This window comes from Alosa sapidissima, chromosome 22 (genome assembly GCF_018492685.1).
Source record: "Alosa sapidissima isolate fAloSap1 chromosome 22, fAloSap1.pri, whole genome shotgun sequence".
Lineage (NCBI taxonomy): Eukaryota > Metazoa > Chordata > Actinopteri > Clupeiformes > Clupeidae > Alosa > Alosa sapidissima.
In genome coordinates, this window is record NC_055978.1 from 1,709,212 (window position 1) to 1,727,345 (window position 18,134).

General features: G+C 42.9%; 1 protein-coding gene and 1 long non-coding RNA gene across 2 annotated transcripts in view; one reads left to right on the forward strand and one right to left on the reverse strand.

The window, feature by feature from the left end:
* st8sia1 (ST8 alpha-N-acetyl-neuraminide alpha-2,8-sialyltransferase 1) overlaps positions 1–11,985 on the reverse strand; it is a 38,820-nt gene extending 26,835 nt beyond the window's left edge. The window contains exons 1-2 of the mRNA XM_042077951.1: positions 11,128–11,985; positions 4,851–4,995 (exon numbers count right to left, since the gene is read on the reverse strand). Coding sequence (XP_041933885.1) covers positions 4,851–4,995; positions 11,128–11,309 — 327 coding nt within the window. The 5' untranslated portion in view covers positions 11,310–11,985. The remainder of the gene's footprint in view (positions 1–4,850; positions 4,996–11,127) is intronic.
* LOC121696889 lies at positions 8,356–9,704 on the forward strand. Its single transcript, XR_006026351.1, has 3 exons — positions 8,356–8,397; positions 8,666–9,236; positions 9,376–9,704. It is a non-coding gene; the product is annotated as an uncharacterized LOC121696889 (long non-coding RNA).
* Positions 11,986–18,134: the final 6,149 nt, after the last annotated feature.

Genomic DNA, 18,134 nt, shown 5'->3' on the forward strand with positions numbered 1-18,134 from the left:
AAAAGAAGTCAAGAGGACTCCTTACTCACAGACCTATTCACAAACCTGCGGTTTTGAAATCCTATGCAGCTACAGGAGCTTCCAATCGCGAGGAAGCAATTTTGCATTGTAGGCATAACTAACATGCAATAACGCCGCCAACAACAACCAAAACTAGGCTAATCATTGTCAACATGTAAATTAAATGTAACATTATTGTGAATCAAATTAAAATGTTCTCTTTTGCAAACGTAGGCATAGTAACAGAATAATTTAATAATGTTACAAGATACTACATCAATCCGTATGTTTCATTGGGCTACTAGGCTATTTGTTTTGCCTTGATTCATTTAGGCTAGGCCTTTTTATAAAGGGGCCATATTCACAAAGAATTTTAAGGCTAAAAGTAGCTCCTAACTGGCGAATTTAGGAGCAACTCCTAAAAATAATGGGCGTGTCACTCCTAACTTTAGGACTCCTAATTTTTTCACAAAAAGTAATTCACGAAGCATTTTAGACCTAAAAGTAGCACCTAAGTCTGGGACAGCTTAAGTCGAGAGGACTCCTAACTCACTAAGACCTATTCATAAACAGCTTTTTTGTGGCATTTTACGTTGCGATGTTTTGAAATAGCCTATGCGCAACAGGAGCTTCCAATTGCGAGGGCACAATTTTGCATTCATAAAAGGGATGCAATAACGCCACCAACAACAACACAAACTACTCATTGTTAACATGGAAATGAAATGTAACGTTTCATTGTGAATCAAATTAAAATGTTCTCCTCTTTGCAAACTTAGCCTAGGGATATGGTGACAGATTCATTTAATAATGTTGCAAAGGTAGGCTACTGCATCAATCCATAGGCCTATGTTTCATTAGGCTACTAAGCTATTTGTTTTGCCTTACTCTTTATTCATTTAGGCTAGGCCTTTTTATTCAGTTATTAATCATCTTCCGTCCTTCACACTACTTGTGTAGCGCACGCATTCTCCGACCTGTCACCTGTCAGTCATCATCGGAAGAGAGGTGTTTGGAATTCCCGCGTTACAATCGTCAGCCAATCAAGGTGGTCACTTCAGTCAAGCTCGTGCATGAGTAATGACGTCATCCATAGCCACGAAGACTCACTCCTAGTTTAGGAGTTGTCTGAAAGGCTTTGTGAATAACTTTTAAGAGAAAACTCCAATCTAAAATATTTAAGTGCGATTTAGGAGTAGCCTACTCCTAGTAGTAAGATAAAAGCCTTTGTGAATAGCCTACGGCCCCAGTTATTCATCATCTTCCGTCCTTGTGTAGCGCACGCATTCTGAGACCTGTCACTCATCATCGTAAGGGAAGTGTTTGGAATCATGCCCGCGTTACAATCATCAGCCAATCAAGGTGGTCACGCTTGCCCATTTACCCAAATTAATGGTCGAATATTACTGATGATCATTGTTATTTAAGAACATGCAGTGTGCGTAGGGTACCAAAAACATCTTGCTCGTAAAAAAGCATCATAACGCACATTCTGGCGGGTCTGTTATTTACTGTAGGCTGCGCAAACCACATGCCTTTATTTTGGGCAAGCCTGCATTCATTCATTCATTCAAACTTTATTTATTCTCGGAGGGTCATTGAGGGAAGCCCTCATTTTCAATGAAGCCGAAATTACAGAAGCGAAGCAAAGCGCTCCACAAACAAGACAACATTCGAGGCCTTCTGTTGAAGAATTTTATATAAAGCCTGCGCTGACAGTAATCCTCCTGCCCCTGATAGGCCTACCACAGCTGTGGATAGTGTGGAATGTTCAAGTAATAACACAATCCAATGTGTGTCTCAATTGTCCCCCGCTGACCACCTCACACATTTCTCTAGATTTTGCAACGAACTTACATGACACAATGCCATAAAATATGCCAGTTTTAGGACACAGAATAATGTTTGTAATGATACCAGGTAGGCCAGGTATTGTCGAAGGTGCATGGTGAAGTGAAATTCTTACTTTGGAAAACAAACATTTGCTGATATCATCGCCGATCATCAGAATATTGCAATAGATTCTGTGTTCTGGACTGCAGGTAACTTGTTAAGCCAGTGGTTATCAAACTTTTATTTCATTCCCCACTTTGATCAAGGGGCATGACTGATGATAGTGGAGATAACGTGTTATCCCGAGGCTTTTGCAAGTCAGCATCTTCGACGGTAGTCTATTAAAAATTAAAAAAAGTTTTGGATGTCCCAAACGGAGAGCCATACTTTATTGTTTTTAACGATCTCTATGCTATGCTATGCTCACAAAAATGTAGGCATGGGGACATGATGAAGTAGGTTATCCAACTGTCGTGTGTTAAATTATTGTGATTACGAGCCAGTGGTTTTCAAACATTATGTGTGACTCGGACATCTAACTAAATGCAACAGGCTCATATCGTCCTCGCATTCGCAAAATGAGGACCAGTCAAATTGCAAATATCTATTCCTTTTAACTATTTTTTTTTATGATAGTAGCCTATACAAAAAGCACTTTATACTATCTTAATATTGGAATATGGAGAGGGAAGTGGCGCGTCTGCAGTCAGCCAAATATGAATGTAATTCTGCGGCATAAAGCAGATGTAATTGTTTATCGTACAGAAAAATAAAAATGACATGTCAGTCAATTGACTACATTGCAGTCAAGAAGTAGGGCAAATTAATTTACGAAACCAAAACGTGGGTCATAGTTGTCTAAGCCTCTATTGCGTAGCCTGTTAAAAACGTCGCCAGATAGTATTAAATCGGCAACAACATTGTTTTCTGCAGAAGCCTACCCAAGGCTACAGATTAATTCTGAACAGTTATTTCTCTACTGGCTCAATTATCACACCACTGTTTTGATTTGCGTAGTTGCGTTAACCCCAACACTGACAATAATGTAGACAGCAAATTTCGATTTCGATTTTCGTGTAGTCAAGCCTTAAGCCATACCCAAGTAGCCTAAATCGAGGTAATGTTTAATTATGCATAATTTATTTTGTTATTGAATTCGTAGGCTGGGATTACTCTCGGCAACAATTATGTAAGGGACGGCAGGCAGAGCGATGTACAGTGGCAGAGCGACGCACAGTGGCTGAAAGTGGTACTAAAGCTTCTCGCAGCTTCACGCCGCGTAATGCGCGAATGAAGTGGTCATTTGAAAGCGATGCCCACTGATGTACACACTTCACCTTTATGTAAATATCCAAACACAGTTTTTACATTAAATTGAATATTTTATGATTATTATGATTTATAAACATTTTCAAAAGGTCATACCATTTGACATGTAACCTAAGCTTGCCTGGCCATGGCCTAAAAACACTGTTATGTTACTTTAAGAGAGTTGCTAACCTTGACTCATAGCAGTTGGGGTCTTGAAGGGTCCTTCTCTATGACATAGTTTCCTGTCACATGATCCTCTGGCATAATACATACAAAATTGCTCCTTAAATGGTGGTTACACCACTTGACATTTTAAGTGGTTGATGTGACAGACACGATTCCCCATATTAATTAAAACATTCAGATCAATGGGGTTTCATTACTTGTATTAAATATAGAAAAGTTCTTCTGCAAGATCATTTTGGAGAGAATTTCACATTTTTTTCAGCAAGTGTAATTATTTGGTTCATGTTTTTGTGGTTACACCGTGTTGACAATTTTACCCAAATTCAGTTAATACTCTTTCAAAATTAAATAAATCCAAAACTTTAAGATTAGGGTTTGATGAAAATGATATTTGAAAATAATTTGTCAAATTACTTTCAAATTTTAACTATTTTAAATGTATGTAACCCATATGTCCACAAAAAAATTAGTGTCACGTCATTGACCCATATATATATATATTGAATTACTAAGTACATACAAGTGTGAGGTTGCATGTAATGTATCAATTCTGCACCTCCTTCTGTTGATCTCCTTTCTCTCTCCATCACCTGACTGCTCTATTGTTGTTTGATCTATGCCAGAGATCTACCAAAAATATAGTAAAATGTTTGATGTTAAAATGGGACTGCACACACACACACAGAGAGAGAGAGAGAGAGAGAGAGAGAGAGAGAGAGAGAGAGAGAGAGAGAGAGAGCTCCTGCTGCTGGCTCCTCCTCCTCTGTTTGTAGCCCATCTTTGCTGTTACCCTCTACAAAATCATGGAATCAGATCAGTGTGTGGCAAACCAACAAAAACATACTACATTGCAGGATACAAAGAACTTTTGATATTGCAATTTTCAGCTCTAATTACAAATGCTTTGCTTGCATAGGGCATTTGCATACATTTCATGTCGTACTCCCATGCGGGCCGGATGCTATATACCACGGACATGTTTTGGGGGGCCACCCAAAATGAAGTGGCAGGCCGTATCCGGCCCACGGGCCCTAGTTTGGGGACCACTGCCTTACAAGATATGAATGGCAAAATATTGCATAATGAATCATATGAGCCAATGAGAGGTTGGAGGAAGAAGACTCTAGGGACCCATGATGAATAAGTATTTTCTGAGTACACAAACATGGGGAGGAAAACCCTTGTATGATGTTCATTGACCTACATCATAAAACTAACAATAGGCTCCTACTGTAATTCCTGGGCTGCTTTTTGTTGCCAATCTGCCCCTCCCTTGAACTTGCAGGAATTTGTGAAAATGGAAGATTACAAAATCCTTAAGGTAATGTACTGTTATATAATGTTGACAATAAATCCAGTATGTCATTCATGTTAGAAGAACTACAGAAGGTGTGGTTAGCCTACAACCAATTGGGCAATTGATGGCCAATGCATGTCTGCAGTTCATAAAAACATAACAAATGGACATCAAGTACTTAAAGCAGTGTATCAGTGATTGTGTGATATTATGAAAGTGATACCTTAACAAAGAGTGGGTATGTGTCATTGTTGACTGTGCGAGAGTGGTACAATTCACCGTCATACCACAAGACCTTGCCAATAGGGGAATTCTCCTTCGTGAGTGCGAACATCTTCCTGGGGTCACAGCATTCTGTGATCAGTTTCCTGTATAAAAGAAACATCATGGCCTATTTATTATGATAATTATAGGACAATAATTATGAGATAACTAAAGAACTTCTAAAGATCAAGCATTCCTATTACTCGCGTATGAGAGAACAGATGTAATAAGTACTGGTCAAAGTGTACTGTAGTAGAAGGAGAAAGTGGTAGTAGAATAAATTAAAACACAAAACTCTACCTAATTCAGTCAATTCAACAAAACTTTCCCGGGCTACGCTATAGCCTATGTTAGACTTGGCACTGTAAGAGTGTAGCTTCATATTCACAGAACACGCTAACATCGCCTAACATCAAAATTTATCAGAGAGCTATCAGACATATAGGTTCACAAACTGAGGAACCCTAGCAGGTGTTGCTTTGTGCTCGATCTTAATCAACTCTACCACATCAGGCTGTTCGTTCTGATATCTATCAAGACAAGAATGAGACAAACTGACTAATTGGATGACAGGCTAGATCTTAGCAAATTTGTATGAAGTAACAAAGTACAAATACTTAATCACTGTACTTAAGTAGCCTTTTTAGGCATCCGTACTTTACTGGAGTTTCTAAAACTGATAGTTCCGGTCCTTGATTGTGATTGAATGTCCAGCATAAACATACACCTTGACCGCATTTCATTCTATATTACTGTGCTACCATAACTTCATACAAAAGTTAAAGTAGCTGCGTCTCGACGTTGCTAGCGCGTTGTGCCTAACAACGCCCCTTAGCTGTTGTAGAATCAGTGTAACCTCTTGGGCCTTATTGCTTAAATTTATTTTTCTGCCAGCTTTTTACTTTCACTCTCCTACATTTTAAAGGTGCCCTGCCACACAAAACCGTTTTTACTTGTATTTTTTTTATGTTAGGTTCATATGTTTGTGCTATGTCATGAAAATGAACAGCTACCTCCTCTGTCAGCTCTAGCCACTGAAAAGAAATAACTGGAGAAATTAGGCCAATTGCAAAAGCTCTTCAGTTTGACGTGGAATTGATTGAGCTCATTACTATTAATGAGCTTGCCCAGTTGAGACTGTGCCCACAAAATTCGTTTAGCTCTGTGACAGTTTTCGTAGGCCTATGCAAGGATGGCTGAATGTCAACGGGCTTGTGCGCTATGCACGAATATAACTTCAACAATGCGTTTTGCCTAAGAACCCAGACTTGAGGATCAAATGGCTTCAGCTTATTTTTTGGAACAGTGCCACAGGCTTTGCAAAAAGGTTGCTGTTGAAGCCTGGAGCAGGCTACCATCACAGCAGTCTACGACCAGTGCCCATAAGTAACGTTATTGTCAACTCAAGGAAGTGCTATGGTATACAGGTTTAATGCCCATTTGGACAATGCTAGCACTTGCTAGCCAAGCTAAGTTCATGTCATGAAGCTAAAATTAGTTGATAACTGCTGTCATGTTATGGACGAAACCTACTAGCTGTTAGCCAATCAAAGTCAAGCAGCTTAGCTCATTGAATATTAATGAGAACTGGCGCAAATCGAGCCTTCCTGCAGGCTTTCAATAACCCGCTAGAATGGCTTGAAACAAGGCAACCAAGGCATGTTTTCCACAAAAAATTTTACAGAGTCCATGGTAGAACTTTAGACATTACCACAAAGTAATGAGATACGTGTGGCAGGGCATTTTTAACAGAAAAATCTATACTTTTTACATTTTCAAAATAGCTTAGTTACTCTACTTTTAATGCATGTAAGGTAAGTTATTGAAAAGTTATAAGGCAAGTTATTTTTATTCATGTAATTGCGCTGATAAAAGTATTATAGTAAAACAATTTAATATAACTTTATTTCAATGTTATGGTAGCATGATCCAGAATAATTCTGACATGAGTGTGTGTGATGAGTTTTTTTGGTGTATTTGCTCACTTGCAATTTTACATGAACTAGTTTACTACTTAAAATTTCCACAACTTAACATCATATCGACTCAGGACTTTAGGCTACAGTCGCTACAAATACCGTATGTTCTAACTAGCTAATACATTAAATCAGCTAACATCAGGTACGTTGCCTTGTCTCGGCTACACTTAAGGTCCTTTCCGCTCGATGACGTCATTGTTGACGTGCTCTTGTGCTATCCTATGCCAGTTCTGCTTTGCAGTGGACACAGATGGCTCTCTGTCATCTCGCCCACTTAATTCTGGAAGTGATGTGCGCGTCAGTAATAACAGTCCGTGTGAAGCAATAATCCCTGAGCTGAGTAGGCCACATAACGCAAGTGATTGGAATTAAACAAAGCTTTGAGGCAGAGAATTTTCCTTGATCATTTTTTGTAATAGAATTATTGGAATTACTCAAGTAATCGTTTCAGCCCTAATTTGTATTAAATACAGCAGACGGTGAGGGTTTCCGTGAACTATCGGGCTTTGGTGAACCAGGATATCGCATCCCATGCAAGGCACGCTGCTTGTGTACACGACAATGCTAGTAATAGGGAGGGAAAGTAATCTCATCGCCACCTACTGGTTGCGTTCCTAGAGTTTAACAGAGTGGATGGGATTTTTTTTTTTTTTAAATATATCTCGGTGCACATTGGGACCTTAATTTAATGCCTTCCATTTGCTATACACTGGGGTCACCTCTATTGCTTCTAGTATACCTTATTTTTAGGATCAGTTGAATTGTTTTGAGTTTTTTTTGTAACATGGTGATAACGAACTACAGTTGCATGCGACGTCACCGGTTTGGGCGCTTAATCTCTAACTGATCAAAATAGGCAATTTGCTTGACTGGCTTAACATATTTTTGTAATAACGGAGCACGGTGTAAACCGTGTGGTGATTACCTTTATGTCAGGATAACTTCTGTGAGCTGGCAGTAAGTCTTAAGTGTCAATGCTAACCAGGCTACCGTGAGTAACGTCAACAAACAATTTAGATTTTTTTAAAGAAGGCAAAATAGGGCATGACATTTTCACAGTTACGAGATTATTACTGTATACACACACTGAAAAATATTTTTAGTGGATAATTTCGCTGATTTGGCTTCACAATATTTTTTTAAGAATAGGTCTATGGGACTTAACATTGCAGCTGCTCTTCGATAGGAACGCAATCACTTGGGGCGCTGGTTTTCACTTTCCCTCCCTATATAGTTGCATCAAACCATCACACACGAGTGAATTGGCAGTCGGTCTCCTGCTTTGCACATGTAGCAGTTAAATATTTTGTCTATTATTTTTTTACATTTTTGTGGTGAATTTCATCAATGCACATTATTATTGATTGTATATTTACATAGAAATTACTATTATTATTATTGCATGCTTAGTGCTGCGCAATGTTGCTAAGCAACCACTGTTTACAGCATTCCTCAGTTGCAATGTGGATGCTGTAAGGGGTAAACCGCTATTCTTTTCCCCCGATAGAAACTGCATTACACAAATGTGTAAGAGAAATCGATAACTTTAGCGTTATCTTACTCTACCGTAATGTAATATAAACAATTATATTGTACATAAAGTTATTATCAGTCCACAATGAAATGAGTGAAAACAGTGTCATAACCTTATTGTAACTGTTATTAGTAATATTTGAAGCTTTGAAAATAGTTGAAATAGTGTTTACCGTCATTAACGTTTCATTGGAATTTGCCATTACAGGGAGAGAGAATGCTGTGCGTGCGCGCATTCTAAACTTCCCATTTCTGTGTCCAGTAAACAGAGTTGCAGATACCCCCATCCTTCTGTGTGTGCACTTCATTCGTCTTGCCCTGTGCATTCAACTGGTCTTAACCACTTTGCTACACACTCACCTTGCAATTTGCAATCAACGATGGATTTGACTCTATACTTAGATAGAGTCATTGCTGCAGCTGGGAGATTAGTGAAACATTTCCATCACAGTACTCCCGCTACCAAATCTTTGGAGGCTAAGCAATAATAATTACGACTTCAAAATCACCGCCTAATACAGTCCTACAAAACCCAATGGAATTCGGTGTGTGACATGTTTGATCGGCTGTTGGAGCAAATATGGGCTGTTACGGCAGTCCTCTCGGATCGTTTAATGACCAATGACCAAGGCAGCTGATGGAGGACTCACTACCTGTGTTAAAGGCACTTTACAGTTTAGTGTGCCACTACGGTTATGTCTGCTGATAATGAAGTCTCCATCTCCAGCACATATCCCATCACATTCAGTCTAATAAATACACATATCACCTCAGAAGAAGGAGACTGTCCCAAAATAGCAGCATTCAAGTCCAAAGTGCAGTCTCGGCTAAATGTATGTGTGATTTGTTCCTATTAATAGTTTTGCACCTATTGTCTGATAATTTGATAAGTTAATAATTTGATAAGTCTGATAAAACACAGCCGATGAATCTAATATTCAACACCCTCCCCCCTTTTATGTGTATTTGCAGATCGATTTGGATGGCTTGCCATCAACACCAGCAATGATTGCAACGATGTTAGACCCTCGCCCTAAACATTTAGGATTCGTCACCCCTTTGACAAAAATGATTTCAAATACCAAACTACTGAAATTGGCCACAGCAGTGGATACGACTGCCAGTGCCACTGAAGTCAAACCTAGTCATGGGACCACCGGCGTATACGTGGAGACAGGTGTCAGTGCAGATGACGCACTGCCGCGGAGGAAAAGTGCAACTGCAAGTGCCATGGCTGTGCTATTGGGGGACAATTGCTCCACTCAACAAAATGGCGTATGCAGAAGTTGCATCACTACAAAAGCTTGTCATCCTTGTGGGGCTACATGCCTTTCGTGCACCCCGGTCTTTCAGTGTCCCGGGAATAAAAACAAATTCTGACTGAACCTTTAGGAAAGAAAAGTGTGGATGAATGATTATATGTAGGCTAAGAAGGCTTTTTACTTTCAGACCCTGTACTAGGTACTAATACTTTCACTTGAGTAAAGAAGTTGAATTAGTACTTTTTGATTAATTAGCCTTAAGACAAGTCCCACCTTTTTTCATATCATGCACAATAGGCTACTTAGTCTAAAAAGAGTCTAGAGCCTAAACTTATATTTTCTAAAAGCCTATACTGTACATGTTCCACCTTCCTCCATACCATGCACAATACATAGTCCTGTATTATATTTCTAATGTATTGTAGTTCTGTATTGTATTTCCAGTGTATTAGAATGCATTGATTTTTAAGGTACACCTATGTTCAATATGAACATGTTTACAGTGCTGGCCAAAAGTATTGGCACCCATGCTAAAGTTGACTGAAAAGAGGAATATAAAATCATCTTTTGGAAATTGATCTTAATGCCTTAAGTGAAAAATGATAGCTGGTTTGATGCTCATTGAGCTCAATGCAAATCAAACCAGCTAATAGGCTAACTGAAATAACACCCATGCCAATCTCTAGGTATGGTGAAGGGTGTGATGATGTGGGGCTATTTTAATTCCAAAGGCCAAGGTAACTTTATCAGGATGCACAGTATTCTGGATCCATGAAATAACTGGCCTTTAAAAATACAAATCTGCCTGTCTCTATGGGAATTTAACATAGGGGTGCCAATACTTTATTTTAAGGAAGAACATTTATTTATTTATGATACATTATTCATTCACTAAGAAAATTGGTGTCCTTAAAGGTTAGATATTTCCTCATTTTTCACTTAAGGCTTTAAGATCAATTTCCAAAAGATGATTTTATATTCCTCTTTTCAGTCAACTTAAGCATGGGTGCCAATACTTTTGGCCAGCACTGTATATTCAGCAAAGCCAGAAAAAGTTTGTTTTGTTGTTGTGTGTGTGTGTGTCATTGTAGCCCGCCCTTGCCCATGTACCTTTGCCATCTAACCCTAACCCATCTTACAATGGCTAATGTAACTCCACGAATGGTTCATATTAGTCAAATTTTCATTAGGCCTAGCCTATGCCTGTTGATTAAAAAGATTGTCTATTAGACTGCTTAAATGATGTGCGACAAGATCATATTGTGTTTATTGTGCACACCAACTAGACTCTTATAGCCTACGTAATTAACCGTCAGTTGTCTACAAAAACTGCATTAAGGTGCCAATTAATGGTGAAGCCTGATAGTAGCCTAGATCATGTGTGCAGTAGCGCTAACATATTGTCTTGGTCGTGTGTTAGCACTATTCTGAAATACGCAACATTAAAGCGAAATTGTCCTACCTGTATATGTCTATCCCCGTCTGGTTTTTGGTCCACATTTTCCCTTGTCCAAGGACTTCTTCCACTATGTCTTTATCGCTTGGCAGTCTATAGACAGGGAAAATGTATAGCCAGCACAATACCAAAACACACAGAGCAGCCCACACCGACAGTTTGCTTCTGTGGCATTTCATAAACATCATTGCGTTTTCTCCTGCAGCCAAGCAAACAAATCTGTTCAGAAGAAGCGACGTTACGTTAAGCTGTAGGCTAACGTTAAATAAAAAATGCCATCACTGCTGTACAACAGAACACACTCAATGAATAAGGTGTCCTCCGATATCCATCTTGTTGCCAATAACCGACACAGTTGCATATACTTTCTCCCCTGACATAGGCTTAATAGCTTCTAATTTTGTCAAACACTATTCGGTCTGCTCAAATGTCCTATTCATTCAGTTATTCTCGTGAATCCCGGTGTCGGCCATTTAGTTTAAAATCCTGGGTGCTTCGTCTGCCATCCTCCCTGGTACCCAACGCAGTCGCTGTCTCGACGAGTTTGTACAGTAATCCCATAAATCTCTACCCTATAGCTATGAAGGATCTTGATTACACAGATCTTCTGGACAACCCGCCAGTTTATCTGACATCTCACAGTCACACAAATCTGCTAGCCTAGGGTACTTTAACTCACTACATCAGACCATGTAGTAGAATGGCATTTATCGTAGCGAAATCAATGGGCCACCCTTGTTCTATGAAAACAAAGCGCCGTTTCAGATCAGCCCGATTTAACACGAATTGCAGTACTGTGCTGGCCCCTCCTGGACGAGTAGGCAATGGACAGACTGGTTATCTTGGCCACGCAATTAGGCTAAGCGTTTTATTAAACCTTCTTGAAATATAGCCTATTTTTTTTACAGTGAAATGCATTATTCTGTTATCGGAAGTCTTCTTCTTATTATTATTAGGCTATTACAGTGCATAAACATGCACTGTTCTGTTATTCTTCTTCTTCTTTTTTATTATTATTATTCTGTGGAAATTGCAGTAAATCGCAAGAGACAATTTCTCACGTTGAGCACACAAACGCGTGTGTCGTTTATTTTGATAGGAAAAACACTGAAAAGTAAAATGGCGCTGTCCAGCAACAAAACAGGCATGGGGCCAAAGATTGTTAAGGCGGAGCAAGATATTTCATCAGGAGCCACTTCCGGGAACCCGGATCGCACGAGGGGGGGTCAAAATCCCCCTTTATGCAGAGCAGAGTCAGCGACTGCTCCATTGAAGTCTATGGGCATAGCTCAGAATTTCACCACATATGCTAAGGTCTTGGTTCTATAGAGTTAGGAATGTGAATTTCGGGCACGTTTTCATGATCCTCAAAGCCTTCTGAACATTTCAGGTACATTTTTAGCATTTTTGAGCATTCCAGTCTGAAGAAAATCGACCTTATATCAGGCGTGCGCCGGTTATTTATGCAGCTGCTGTTGGCCGGTTGCAACATACGCTCGTCAATACGTCATCGACACGCCTCTTTATGCAGACAGGATTCGATCCCCATTTCGCGCCCATAGACATGAACTACGACGAAGTATCTTGCTCCGCCTTAACAATCTTTGATGGGGCTACACGTCATCACACATTCATAACATTTAAAGGGACCACGATCCCTGAACAGTTATACATGAAGTAACTACAGACAGAACAAAGTGCTGTGTTTAATATAAACGGTGTGTAGAACCACACTTAATAACAAAGGTGAATTATGCCGGTCACATTCACTACACACGTCCCCCTAGAATTCACCATATCAGAAGTACAATCAACAGTCAACGGGGAGGTGGGCGTATTAACCGTCCACAACGGCTGTGCTGTACCGGAGGTCGATGAGACCCAACTGCGGCAGGTGTCCCGTCATGACACGGGTGTGGGGCATGGCGTGTGGGAGGCTTGGGAGAGAGGGGAGTAGGGGGTGGGGGCAGAGCTGGAGGCCGTCCGCGTCATGGGGGCTGGGCCAGGTCAACGGGCCTGGCCACATCCAAGTGAGCCGGTTTGAGGCGGTCAATGGAGAGTCGCTCCGGTTTGCCGCCCATGTCCACCACAAAATGTTTGTCTCCTGCCTCCAAAACACGGAATGGGCCCTCGTAGGGCGGGCGTAGCGGTCCTCTGTGGGCATCGTGGCGAATGAAAACATAATCAGCCGTCTGAAGCCCAGTGGGAATGTGCGACTGAGGGAGGCCGTGACGGGAAGTAGGGACAGGTGCGAAAAGCCTCGCATTGTCCAATAGAGTTGACCGCTGGAGAGTAGCAGACCAAGGAACCGTGGTGCTAGGGACAAAATCCCCTGGGACCCGCAGCGGCTGTCCATAAACAAGTTCGGCAGATGAGGACTGTAAGTCCTCCTTTGGCGCGGTCCTGATGCCCAGCATCACCCACGGGAGTTTGTCGACCCAGTTGCTGTCTTTGAGGCTGGCACGCAGGGCAGCCTTCATTGACCTATGAAAACGTTCACAGAGTCCGTTAGCCTGCGGGTGATATGCAGTCGTGCGGTGGAGTTTCACCCCGAGGCTCTGTGCGACAGCATTCCACAGCTCAGACGTGAACTGCGCGCCTCGGTCAGAGGATATATCCGAAGGGGTGCCGAAACGAGCAACCCAGGCTCCGATAAATGCCCGTGTCATCTCAACAGTCGCTACAGATGTCAGGGGCACAGCCTCAGGCCAGCGGGTGGTCCTGTCAACCATGGTTAACAGGCATGTGAAACCGTGAGAAGATGGCAGAGGGCCGACCAGATCTACATTCACATGGTCAAAACGTCTCTCTGGAACCGGGAACAACTCTAGCGGGGCTTTAGTGTGACGGTGTACTTTGGCCCGTTGGCACTCAACAAAGGTGTTAGTCCAGTCCCTAACGTCCTTCTTGAGGCCGTGCCAGACCAACTTTGCTGCAACCAGTCTCTGTGACGCTTTCGAACCTGGGTGGGAGAGACCATGGATGGCATCAAAAACTTGTCGTCTCCATCCTGTGGGAACGATTGGCCGAGGACTGCCTGTGGAGACGTCACACAGGAGCGTGGTGCCAACATCTCCAAAAACCACGTCCTCGATCTGCAGCCCTGTAGTTGAGGTCCTCAGGAGTTGCACGTCCGGGTCTGTGGTCTGATCTGCTGACATGCGGTGGTAATCAAAGCAAAGATGGACTGCCCCCGCCACAGCCCGTGACAGGCAGTCCGCCACGTAGTTGTTCTTACCAGCAACATGTTGCAAGTCTGTAGTGAACTCTGAAATGTAGGACAGATGGCGTTGCTGGCGGGTGGACCACGGCTCAGCCACCTTGGCCATGGCAAAAGTCAGTGGTTTGTGGTCCACAAAAGCAGTGAAGTGTCAACCTTCCAGCAGGGAACGAAAATGTCTGATGGCGAGGTAGAGACCAAGCAGCTCCCGGTCGAAAGTGCTGTACTTACGCTCGCTGGGACGCAGCTGACGGCTAAAGAAAGCCAGCGGCTGCCAGGCCCCGCCTACCCACTGCTCGTAGACAGCACCGACAGCGTAGTCCGAGTCGTCCGAGGTGATGGCGATGGAGGCTGTTGAAGAAGGATGCGCCAGCATGGTGGCATTCGCCAGGGCTGCCTTAGTGGCAGCAAAAGCCTTGTCCCTGCTCTCTGACCAGTCCACAAGGTGCTTGGGCTTACCTTTCAAGGCCTCGTGCAAGGGCTAAGCTGAGCAGCTCGAGGGATGAAGCGGAGGTAAAAATTCACCATGCCGAGGAACTCCTGCAGGGATTTGACAGTGAGCGGGCATGGGAACTTTGTTCCTGCCTCCACCTTTGATGGGAGAGGGACTGCACCGTCCTTAGTGACTCTGTGTCCCAGGAAGTCAACGGTGGAGAGACCAAACTGGCACTTGGCGGGGTTGACAATTAGCCCATGTTGGCTAAGTCGCTCAAAAAGTGTTCGGAGGTGCGCCAGGTGTTGAGACTTGGACGTGCTCGCTACGAGGATGTCATCCAGGTACACAAAAAGAAAAGGTAGGTCCCGCAAAACAGAGTCCATGAGGCGTTGAAAAGATTGGGCGGCGTTTTTAAGGCCGAATGGCATGCGCAGGAACTCAAAAAGACCAAACGGCGTGATCACGGCTGTTTTGGGAATGTCCAGTGGGTGCACCGGCACCTGATGATATCCCCGGACGAGGTCCACCTTGGAAAAAAATCACCTTATCTGCCAGGTGAGCTGAAAAATCCTGTATGTTCGGGACTGGATATCGGTCAGGTGTTGTTGCCTCATTAAGCCGCCGGTAGTCGCCACACGGGCACCAGCCGCCGCCCGGTTTGGGGACGATGTGGAGGGGTGATGCCCACGGGCTGTCGGATCGACGGACTATACCCAGGCGTTCCATGTTTGCAAATTCAGCCTTTGCAACGGCAAGCTTGGTCGGGTCGAGGCGCCGAGCGCAAGCATAGACGGGTGGACCAGTAGTGGCGAGATGGTGCTCCACACCATGCTTCACAGCGGATGCAGAGAAAGTGGGCTGAGTGAGCGCTGGGAACTCGGCAAGTAGACGGTGGAAGTCATCTGAGGCTGATAGCATGCTAGACAGTCGTATGGAGTCAGTCCCGCTGAGCGTGCACGTATAAGAACAAAATGTGACGACGTCAATCAAACGGCGGTTCTTCACATCTACCAACAGTCCATGTGCACACAGAAAATCGGCTCCGAGTAGGGGAACGGCAACCTTTGCTGTAACAAAGTCCCAGCCAAACCGCTGTCCTCCGAAACACAATTCAACGTACCTCGTTCCATACGTGCGGATGGGGCTACCATTGGCAGCTTCCATAGGGGGGCCGTGGCTGTCAGTCACCATGTCCAAACGGGATGCAGGCAGGACGCTCCTCTGTGCTCCCGTGACGCACAGGAAACGTCGTCCGAAGATGCTGTCACGGATGAAAAGCAGCCTGCCTACGCAGCCGACGCTCATGGTCACCACTGAGCGCCGGCCCTGGCATTTCCCGACCCGCCGAAACTGCACGGCGAACAACATTTGTTAGCCTTGGGTCCAAACTTGGCATGATAAAAACACAAGCCTGAAGACTGTTGGGGGCCAGAAGACTGCTGCCGACGAGAAGTGGTTGCAGCGATGAGTGTGGAGTCGTCCAGCGTCACAGGAGCGATGTGTGCGGGAAAAAGCGCGGCCACACAATGTCCCTGACTTCCCAGGAAGAATTTGTCAGCCTCTTCAGCCAGCCTCCGACAGTCAGTGATTGTGGTGTTGGCTAGTGCAGCCCTGACTTGGGAAGGCAGCTGACGCAGAAAAAGTTGGATAAAAAGAAAATCGGGTCTGTGCTCACCTAAGAGATCCAGCATACGGTCCATGAGCTCAGATGGCTGGCTGTCACCCAGTCCTTGAAGGGAGAAAAGCCTGCTGGCTCTCTCAGCGTCTGACAGTTCAAAAGTTTTCAACAGGTGGGCTTTGAGTGCTATATACTTCTCAGTTGCCGGAGGGTTTTTAAGAAGACTCACTACTCTGGATGCTGTTGAATTTCCGAGAGCCGACACAACGTAGTAGTACTTTGTCCAGCTAACTTTTCCATTGAAACTAACCATTTATGATGGATTACACACTCGACATTCTGAAATGTCCTGCACGATCAAGGCCACGATCTGTGTTGGAGTCAATAAGATGAACAGCCTATAATTATGCAGTTATACTTGCCTTGCACGACGAGTCCTGATATGTAGCTGTAACGTTATAGTGTGCTAACCTCCACAACCCAACAGTATTCTTAACAGTATTCTATTCTAGTATGCTAACCTCCACAACCCAAATGAAGGAACTGTAGGGGGCGATGTGGGTCGAGGTAGAGTGAGTGTGTGGCGAGCAGGCAGAGCCTCTGTCAGAAGGCTCAATGGTATGGAGTGATGACACGGAGATGGCAGGTTTCGGTGCAACACAAGTGAACTTTATTTGAGTTTCAATTCATCTGTTCTTTTGTTCTTTACTTGTATGTAGTAGTGGGCGGTATGACCAAACATGTATATCACGGTATTTTTCTAAATTCTTACGGTTTCACGGTATATGACGGTATTTTTTTTTCCATGCATAATCAGATGTTCACAGCATTTTCTACAGGTTGAGAGAGGAATTGCTGCAGTACATCGACTAAGGATGGTCTTTTTTATTGTCATGATGTAGAATAACTCCACACTAGTGGTAATGCAGTTTTGCATGGCCCCAGAAAATTATGCTGTTTGAAGAGCCACTCATGATTCTAATGAAGAATCTAAAAATTTCACAAACATCTTGTAGCCTATAAAACCAATACAAAAAGTAGTGCAACTTTATACTTTTTTGAAAATTATACAATTTAAAATGAAACCTCTCTGCTAATATGCTTACTCTGTCAAATAGGCCTATCAGAAACATGCCTTATTGTTATTGTGTGGTTTACATGACGTTAGTGGTAGGCTAACGTTAACTTCATGTGGATGTGGATGTCTTGTTAGCCTGCCATGAGCTTCGGTTCGCTAGGCAAAACATTAACAAAAAAGTTTGTTTTGGTGCACTGATGACAGTCAGGATTATTTCTAACTAGCCAGCTAGTATTGCTCAGTGCATGTCTATAACATGCTTTACTTGCTACCTGGATAATTTCAGCGAATATTCTTAAGGTGAGATGAATGATATGCTCATTAAACATCACTGTGTTTGGTGGGTTGCTAACTAACGACATCACCTACTAGCCAGCTAGCTACAGCTGTTGATTAATCTCAATAGAATTTTCGTGACGGTAAATCCCTTTCAATGCAGTATCCCTTAATGTTTTTCCTTAACTAAAGAAACAATTTAAGGTATTCTGTGCAACACCCTTAAATAAACCTCTTATCTAAGGACAAATTAAGCCTTAAGGGTCATACTTCAGGGGAAAAACTTCAGGTGTTTTGTGTTTACCCTCACTATGCCTCGCAGTGGCATCATGCGTGCGTGTGAAAAAAGTCCCATCTGAAACACTGTCGCGCGGCGCAGCGTTCC